The 9,484-nt window shown below is 48.8% G+C and overlaps 2 protein-coding genes across 4 annotated transcripts in view; one reads left to right on the top strand and one right to left on the bottom strand.

Annotated features, from left to right (window-relative positions):
• Positions 1-243: 243 nt before the first annotated feature.
• Positions 244-4,484, bottom strand: LOC144932661 (DBH-like monooxygenase protein 1 homolog). The gene is made up of 2 exons (XM_078856961.1): positions 4,102-4,484; positions 244-3,872 (listed from the first exon to the last, which is right to left on the bottom strand). The coding sequence occupies exon 2, from the start codon at positions 3,827-3,829 to the stop codon at positions 2,030-2,032; it is 1,800 nt and encodes a 599-aa protein (XP_078713087.1). The 5' UTR covers positions 3,830-3,872; positions 4,102-4,484; the 3' UTR covers positions 244-2,029.
• A 4,746-nt stretch (positions 4,485-9,230) lies between these two features.
• Positions 9,231-9,484, top strand: part of LOC144932659 (guanine nucleotide exchange factor for Rab-3A-like) — a 28,415-nt gene continuing 28,161 nt past the window's right edge. For all 3 annotated transcript variants that reach the window (XM_078856957.1, XM_078856958.1, XM_078856956.1), the window contains exon 1: positions 9,231-9,321. The gene's annotated coding sequence lies outside the window, so the exon portion shown is untranslated. The remainder of the gene's footprint in view (positions 9,322-9,484) is intronic.

Genomic DNA, 9,484 nt, shown 5'->3' with positions numbered 1-9,484 from the left:
TGTAAATCCGGAATTATGTTGAGCGCAAGAGCTTCGCGCAATTGTGAAGGTGGTGGCGATGACGACTTGAGGTTTGGTGATGTTGGGAAAATGGCACGATTGAAAAGTACATCTTAATTGCAATGTTACATTGAACTACGGTTCAAAAAGTGCTTAGTGCTGCTGTGCATAATTGCTCTTACAAAAGCCGAGTTTTTAAAAATAAAATATAAAAAAACAAATAACTCTTTATGTATTAAAAAGCTTAATTTTATTACAAAAGCAACACATTGTTGCGGTTTAGCGTTCGCTTGCTATATAACGCCCAAAAGATCACGTGACCACTCCTTCAGCAGTTTTTTTTCCGGTATGCAAAGTCTACCTGCGTATAATTTTGCAATAACGTGTAAATATAACGTACGGTAATCGATATACAGTAATGTATTATTAATACGTAGTATTCTGAATAGGCATCTTATTTGGAGAGCAAGCTAGACCCGACATTTACAGAAGTTTAATGTGAGTTATGAATTAACATTACAAATCGCGTTGCCCAAAATATAAATTGAAGGCGGTGTATCTGCAATCCACCAACTCCCAAACCAAAAGCAATGTAATCGCTATATGACTGAGAATAATAGTTGCGAGTATTGGTTGCCATTATTGGCCATGCATAATCACCGTCAATGTCGTGAACATTGTAGATTGTAGTGAACAATGTATAATATGCCCATCTAGCCCTTTTGTAATTCCAATGATGGATGAGGGCCTCCCTACGCCGTGTGAGTCTCAGTGGTCCTTTGACCATACTTTACCACAATGGCTAAGTGAACTCGTAAACTATAGCATCGTAAAAGATTAACTATTATGGGATAATTTTTTTACACAATTTCTGGGTACGGGCCCGTGAATTGAGCAAGTTTATGAGAGCTTGTGGAAAAACAGACGAGGGGAGGGAATTACAAAGTGGAATCAAAGCAGAAAAACACGTTGTAATCTGCGGTGTTTGTGGGGTAACACAGCAAGGATGGCACACACGTCTGGTAGACCGAGCCCTCGACATGGTGGACGAATCGATGAGTGAAGTTGACAGGAACAGTAACCGCGATTGTAGCGATGGAATAGTGATAAGAAGGCGACTGACTGCCGGTGAACGAGTGAGTGCAGCGAATCAGTGAGTGCTGGATCTTCCATGAACCTGATTCACGTAGACTTATAATAAGTGTCGTGAGGAATAAACTAGACAAAGTGGAGGTGCTCCACTTTGTCGAGTTTGTGCTTCGTGTACAGAAAAAAAGACAAGCTTCCTTCCAGTACTGGCTGGCAATCGCAACCAGGCATAAGCAGGGTGGTGGAGCCCGTTCATAATACCTACAGTATGATCTGGTGGTACAGCACTTCCCCGGTGATGTATAAACACACCGATGTTTCAAGACACCTACCACTTAATCTGAAGAAAACGTGTCGAGTGACTGACTGTCTGTGGAGTGATTCTGTGTGGAGTGAATCTGTAGTGACCGTGATGACCGACTGCTGAGTACATCTGTGCGCAGTGATCTCGGAGCTGTGCCTCTGCGTCGTTAACCGAGTGAATATTACGAGAAGAAGAAACTGAAGTGAATGTTCCGAGTGAATCTCCGCAGATTGCATTCGTACGGCGCATGTGGCGAGTGAACGTGTCTCGGAATGAGTGTGACGAGTGATTCCGAACACAGCCGATCCCGTAAATCTGCCCAGAACAAATATTCGTAGGTTACGAGCAGGAACGGATTAAGGCACCACGGGGGCTTTAGGGGCTGCAGCCCAGGGGCCTCCACCAGCTGGAGGGGCCTCCAGAAATTGAAGCGAAAAGTGATTTCGTTTGTGAATGCTGAATTTTATTTGTTGTTAGCCTTGTAAACAAATTAAAATGTAATTTTTCTTTACTGGGGGCCTCACAGAACCTGTAGCCCATGGGACCTACATAATCTTAATCCGGCCCTGGGTGCGAGATGCTGCGGGGACCGATCGGGGGTGGCCGCAGGGGGAAGAGGGAGGACGAGGTGGGGCTTCACAGGTGGAGGAGGACGGCGACGGCGGTGGTCACGATGATTTCCCACCCGCACCACAGCCACGGGTCCAGGCGGCCAACGCGACCCACGCTGCCCGTTGCCGGCAGCCGTGCGGTCTCATACAGCCACGTGTCGGTGGTCAGCAGGTATTGTCTCACGTCGTAGTCTGCGCTCCGCAGGAGCCGCGAGTACTCCTTGACGCGCTCCTCGCTCCACTCGTACTCGGCCATCACCGACTCCAGGGGCCTCCCCTCGTACTTCTTCGGCGCCGAGACCACGTATCTGTACTTGTCGCTCGCCGTCACCTCGCAGCCGAGCAGGTCGCGAGCGAGCGTCGGCACGTGGACGGTGCTGCGGCAGCGCGCGAGGCCGACGCGCGGGTAGTGGTGCAGGTACGCCAGGCACATCTCCTGCCGCATCTCGAAGCCTCCCGTGGTGATATCACTCCTCCCCTCCGTCGCGTAGGTGCACTCCACCACCAGCATGTCACCCGCCATCACCTCTACGCTCCGCGGGAAGTGTTTGTATTTGTGAGAGTTGACGTCGTAGACGTCGTCTTGACCGAGATGTCCGATTTCCTTGCCATCTCGGAATTGGCGCACGTGGATCTGTCGCCCGGCCACGTGCGCGTGCAGCAGCGCGTCGAACACCCGAACACTCGACACGGGGCCCTTCCGCAGCACCTCCGTGCTGCACAGGCCGTAGGTGACGAAGCCGGACACGTTCGGAGGGATCATGTGGTAGGGGCTCGGGTCCGTTCCCACTTCCAAGATACCCGCGTCGTACCTCCGGAGCTTATTGGTGCAGAAGAGCCGGAAGCCAGAGTTATCCACGACGCCCTTATCCAATTTAGGGTTGTTGTAATGGATCTGCAGCAGGACATACTTGGGGTCGTCCTTCATCCCCAGCGAGTAGCCGACGTCCTCGGGGTACTCGAACGGCTCGCCACCGATGGCCCAAGCCGCCACGATGCCCTGACAGTGCCCGAACGCCAGCGGCGCGTTGGCTTGGTAGCACTGGCTCTGCTGATTGTGCGCCCCCTCGATGTCACCCGTGCAGCTGTAGAGCATCATGTGCTGCACGTACGACTTGCTGACATCCGCCAGCACTGCCTCCACCTTGATGAGATGATGCTTCTCCGGCAGCTCGGGCAACTTGAACATCGTGCACGAGTAAAAGGTGTCTCGATCGGATGGGATTGTGAAGTTGCTGGTGAGAAGCTCGACGGTCTCAAGAGAGTCGGGTGGTGGCGGCGGCGGCAGCAGTAGCACAATCGCACTCGTGCCGCGTTTATCTCCGTGGTACGAGATCACCTCGTCAATCCCGAACGCAAACGTCAAGTTCACCGTGCCGCGCGTGATGTCCACGTCGCGTGCGTCTCCGGTGCTGAGCTGCCGTCCAAACCTGACGACGCGGGTGTCGTCGACGACGTCGACAGCGAAGAGGTGGATGTCCTGAGAGTCGTCCTTCACGGGGGTCGTGTCGTTCACCGAGTAGCGGTCCGTGCACAAGTAAGGGTCACCGGCACGGTCGGCCCCGCACACCAGCATGTCCGTGTCCTGCATGCCGCCGTGCCTCGACACGCCGAACCCCACGTAGCCGCGGGTCTGCACTTCCAGCTTGAACACGATGTAGGAGCTGTTCCAGTTCCACGACACCACAAACATATCGTGCAGCTTGGCCCGATGCTGGAATTCCTCCAAAGACAGGTCCGTAGCCCCGCTGGGGTCCGTCAGGGCCACCACGACCACCGCCGCTATTTGGACCACGAGGCACAGCCGAGCAGGAGAGGTCATCATGATGCACCTTCACTCCGACCGGTCCACGGGGAACTGGATACCTCTGGCTCCGGAGAATGGTCAGTAGTTTAATTTGACTGAACGATTGCGACTATGGTTGCGCGAAAAATCACCTATGGTTAACCACCAAATACCAAAAACCTGACGATGATGAGACCTATTTAACGAGCCTGAATGAATACGCAGCCTAAGATAAGCGAGTAACGTGCACTGCGAAATGCAATGTTAAGTCACGTGTATTTTCTATTTACTGAGTGCAGTGATTAGCTGACCTCAAATTTGTCGAGTAACAAATCGCGCTTCCTCTCACTCCAACTTGCGTTCACTCCGAGGGTATTTGGCTCAACTTGTGACGGCTTTAGTCGGCTAGACTAAGCGAATGACCACGCGAAATCCACAGACCGAGACTCGCCTCACAAGCCACAGGTTTTCGCCCACCCCACTAAGACTGTATGTAGCTGGAGACAATTAATGGTGCCTGAGCTGACGGAACAAGCCCGGCTCCTCGTCCGCTAAACCCCGGGCGCACAGAGCACAGAGCGGGGCTGGCGCTATTAAAAACAGCGTTCCCGACAAAGTGAAACGGGGGCCCGGTCAAGTTATCAAAAAAAGAGGGCTTGGTCCAATTACCAAGGGAGCCTCCAGATAAGAGTCAGGCAGCGGCGTGCGAGCGGTGCACGCACAACTGGGGTGCAGCGGAGGGGCGGGCTGCTGGCAGTCACTCAAGGGAGCGGTGGCGCAGTGGTTAGCACGCTGTGTTACGAGACCCGGAGATTCTCGCTCACGGCCAACATCAGTGACGAATATCCGAACCGGTCCTGGGCCTCCGGAGCAATGTGTAAAACATCGTCACGGGGGAGATAAAGGCGGCCGGGCATAAAGTTGGCCACCCACCCCCTCGTGTGCTGTTCCGGCCTTCATAGGTCCTCCTCGCTAACAGCACTTGCCCCAACAGTCTGTGAAGGCTATATGGGGGTTTCGATTTAAAGCATTCGTGACTGCAGTGATTCATCTTCTTGGTTCTTTCGGTAAAGTCACGTAGAAGGGAAGTAATAAAATAATAACAAGTAAACCCGTAAAAACAAAGTTTTTCACTATAAATCCTTTATATGCGTGGCGGCTAGAGTCTTCTCGTCCTCTGGCTTGAGATGGCTGCCACCTATGGGTCAGATGATTGTCTGCCAGTATTAAATAATTGCTAATGAAATATTTAATTTGTTTTCCCTAAACAGTGTAAAATTTTGGAAAAAAAATTTCACGAAAATTAATTGTCACACACAACGAGTCTGTGTGGAAAATGTCAGTTCGATTGGATCACGGGAAGTGGGTTAAAAAACGAGCGAAAGATTTGCACGGTCCTAAGCAAGCAAGTGAACTTAATATAAAGGATTTAAAAATATATTCGCCTGTGGAGGACGCGGGGATCGATCCCGCGACATTTGGCATGGGAAGCGAGGGTGCTACCAACTGCGCTACTCCGCCAGGGCCTGTGGAGGGGTTACGCTATGGGCTCCTACACTGTGACGTTCAGCCAAAGCCATGAATGAGTTGTATTTGAATAAATGTAAAATATTTTTTTTTGCCTAAAAAGTGTAAAATTTTTGAAACATTTTTTCACGAACATTAATTGTCTCGCACAACGAGTCTGTGTGGAAAATGTCAGCTCGATTGGATCACGGGAAGTGGGTTAAAAAAGGACCGAAAGATTTGCACGGTCGTAAGCAAGCAAGCACGCAAGCACGCAAGCAAGCGAACTTAATATAAAGGATTTAAAAATAAAACATAATAAAATAATTCTCACGACGTTTCGGCCACAACGCAAGCAGCCGTCCTCAGGTGAAAACCAGGTCTGTCGAGGCGACAGCGTCTGAATGAAACAGCACCATGCTTGGAGCATATATTTAAGCTGCGTTGGAAGGGGGGGGGAAGGGCGCCTTGACAAAATAATTTGCATATCAAGAGGAATTTAGCATATTTATGGGAAATGCAGGTTTGTGATTAGTACTACTTATGCCCGTGCATTATGCAGGATTAGCAGCATCAAAGGGAGGGGATATGGGAAATGCAGGTATGTGATTAGTACTACTTATGCCTGTGCATTATGCAGGATTAGCAGCATCAAAGGGAGGGGATAGGGGTAGCATTAATAAAGGGAAGGAGTGTTAATAGTATGTAGCTGCAGTAACTAAAACAACCACGTAAACAACTAAAGTATAAACTACATAGTATCATCAGTATACTAAATATACTCTACAATAAGCTGAGTTACTAACAGTAAGTAATACATTACAATTCTACGTCGTAAAAAATATAATATGCTTCCATCTAAACTTTATTCTGTTACATCACACGAGTCTACACCGTACTACTACCTCAGCCGTGGCAGATCACTGTTATAATTCAGTGGGCTCACTCAACATCCTGGCACCAGACAAACTCCACTCTACATCCTGGCACCAGAAAAACTCCACTCTACATCCTGGAACCAGACAAACTCCACTCTACATCCTGGCACCAGACAAACTCCACTCTACATCCTGGCACCAGACAAACTCCACTCTACATCCTGGCACCAGACAAACTCCACTCTACATCCTGGCACCAGACAAACTCCACTCTACATCCTGGCACCAGACAAACTCCACTCTACATCCTGGCACCAGACAAACTCCACTCAACATCCTGGTACCAGACAAACTCCACTCTACATCCTGGCACCAGACAAACTCCACTTTACATCCTGGCACCAGACAAACTCCACTTTACATCCTGGCACCAGACAAACTCCACTCAATATCCTGGCACCAGACAAACTCCACTCTACATCCTGGCAGAAGACAAACCCCACTCTACATCCTGGCACCAGACAAACTCCACTCTACATCCTGGCACCAGACAAATTCCACTCTACATCCTGGCACCAGACAAACTCCACTCTACATCCTGGCACCAGACAAACTCCACTCTACATCCTGGCACCAGACAAACTCCACTCTACATCCTGGCACCAGACAAACTCCGCTCTACATCCTGGCACCAGACAAACTCCACTCTACATCCTGGAACCAGACAAACTCCACTCTACATCCTGGCACCAGACAAACTCCACTCTACATCCTGGCACCAGACAAACTCCACTCTAAATCCTGGCACCAGACAAACTCCACTCTACATCCTGGCACCAGACAAACTCCACTCTACATCCTGGCACCAGACAAACTCCACTCAACATCCTGGTACCAGACAAACTCCACTAAACATCCTGGTACCAGACAAACTCCACTAAACATCCTGGTACCAGACAAACTCCACTCTACATCCTGGCACCAGACAAACTCCACTTTACATCCTGGCACCAGACAAACTCCACTTTACATCTTGGCACCAGACAAACTCCACTCTACATACTGGCACCAGACAAACTCCACTCTACATCCTGGCACCAGACAAACTCCACTCAATATCCTGGCACCAGACAAACTCCACTCTACATCCTGGCAGAAGACAAACCCCACTCTACATCCTGGCACCAGACAAACTCCACTCTACATCCTGGCACCAGACAAATTCCACTCTACATCCTGGCACCAGACAAACTCCACTCTACATCCTGGCACCAGACAAACTCCACTCTATATCCTGGCACCAGACAAACTCCACTCTACATCCTGGCACCAGACAAAGTGGGCTCACATGATTTTGACTTCTCCAAGACAGACGTTCTCTGCAAGCCATCTGGCTACCATGAGAGATTCGTTCATGAGGCGATCCACATATACAAACACAGAGACAATTTCAACCGAGAAGATGGATTCTGTCTTAGCAATCATTGGACGGACGTAATAAACCATTTCGGATCTTAAATGATTGTGTTCACGTTTACAGTGACTTTCAGACCGCGTTCTACTCACTGGCATTGCATTCTCCGCAGGGAATGGATTCTTTGCTCCGCTGCAAGTTTCTTTACCTCTACTCTCCCATTGACATATTTCGTTGCTTCCTCTTAGTATCTTTCACACGACGGTCAATGGTACAGTGTATAATGACAAATAGTATAAAATGTATATGCTTAATACAATGTACAAAGTAATATATAGTATCGTAATTGCATGGTGAATATACATCAGTGTGATATATATTAGGGTGGGTAGAATAATACATATTACAATGTATAGCAATACAGTATGTAATTAAATGTTGGGTTTGTCTATGGCAGTATATAGTACGGTGTGATGTAAGAGAATAAAGTTTAAATGGAAGCATATTATATTTTTACGACGTAGAATTGTAATGTATTACTTACTGTTAGTAACTCAGCTTATTGTAGAGTATATTTAGTATACTGATGATACTATGTAGTTTATACTTTAGTTGTTTACGTGGTGGTTTTAGTTACTGCAGCTACATACTATTAACACTCCTTCCCTTTATTAATGCTACCCCTATCCCCTCCCTTTGATGCTGCTAATCCTGCATAATTCACGGGCCTAAGTAGCACTAATCACATACCTGCATTTCCCATATCCCCTCCCTTTGATGCTGCTAATCCTGCATAATGCACGGGCATAAGTAGTACTAATCACATACCTGCATTTCTCATAAATATGCTAAATTCTTCTTGATATGTAAATTATTTTGTCAAGGCGCCCTTTCCCCCCCTTCCAACCCAGCTTAAATATATGCTCCAAGCATGGTGCTGTTTCATTTAGACGCTGTCGCCTCGACAGACCTGGTTTTCACCTGAGGACGGCTGCTTGCGTTGTGGCCGAAACGTCGTGACAATTATTTTATTATGTTTTATTTTTATTATTTTATTACTTCCCTTCTACGTGACTTTACCGAAAGAACCAAGAAGATATATGGGGGTTCTTTGTTATTTGCTCAAACACGGGGGTGGCATTGTGACGCAGGGTGACGGATCTGACCGTTTGCAATGCGTCGTTCTGGGTAAAGGCCAAGAGATCTCAGCCTTGATCACGCATTCACACGGAACAAAGCGACACGCTGTGGGTTTGCAATACTTTTGAGCGTTTGGCTCCGCTTGAATTTCCTGCAAAAAAACGAGTTCATCGCATAATGCGATGACATCACGCATAATGCGTTCACTCCGCCGCATAATGACATCACGTCACGCATAATGAGGTGACCCCAAGCGGAACGCGATGACGTAATGCACAATTAGATGACGCCACCCATAACACGAAGACCGGTCATGCTAAGGCAAACGTCATGTCACGCGTAACATGACGTTCGACGGGGTAGTGACGTCAGTTGACGCCCGGAAGAACGGATGCAAATTTACGCGGTGACATCACGCAGCAGCCAAAAAAAAAGGGGGAGGGGGGCACGTCACCTTTTTGCGCAATGACGTCAAGTGACCGTAATGACGTCAGCAAGGGCAGTGACGTCAAGACGTCGGCAAAGGCGGCTGATGCCGCTCGTTGGGAATGAGCGGCTGGCTTCGTTGAACAGCGCGGGATTAATCACCCCCGGTGAGACGCGTCACTCGCACCTTCAGAGCTGCTCTGCTTTAAAATGTCGCAAGCGCGGACGGGAATAAGCCCCTGTGCCAATTAACATACATTTAAAAATAAAATTTTAGACCGACCCGTCGAGGCCTAGTCGCCCAACCGGGTGAGGTGCGCCCTTCCCGGT

The sequence above is a fragment of the Lampetra fluviatilis genome, chromosome 5, assembly GCF_964198595.1.
Source record: "Lampetra fluviatilis chromosome 5, kcLamFluv1.1, whole genome shotgun sequence".
In the NCBI taxonomy this organism is placed as follows: Eukaryota; Metazoa; Chordata; class Hyperoartia; order Petromyzontiformes; family Petromyzontidae; genus Lampetra; species Lampetra fluviatilis.
This window is presented reverse-complemented; position numbering and strand designations above follow the sequence as displayed.

Coding starts and splice junctions, on each gene's coding strand:
- LOC144932661 (XM_078856961.1), bottom strand. CDS start 3,829: ATGATGACCTCTCCTGCTCGGCTGTGCCTCGTGGTCCAAATAGCGGCG.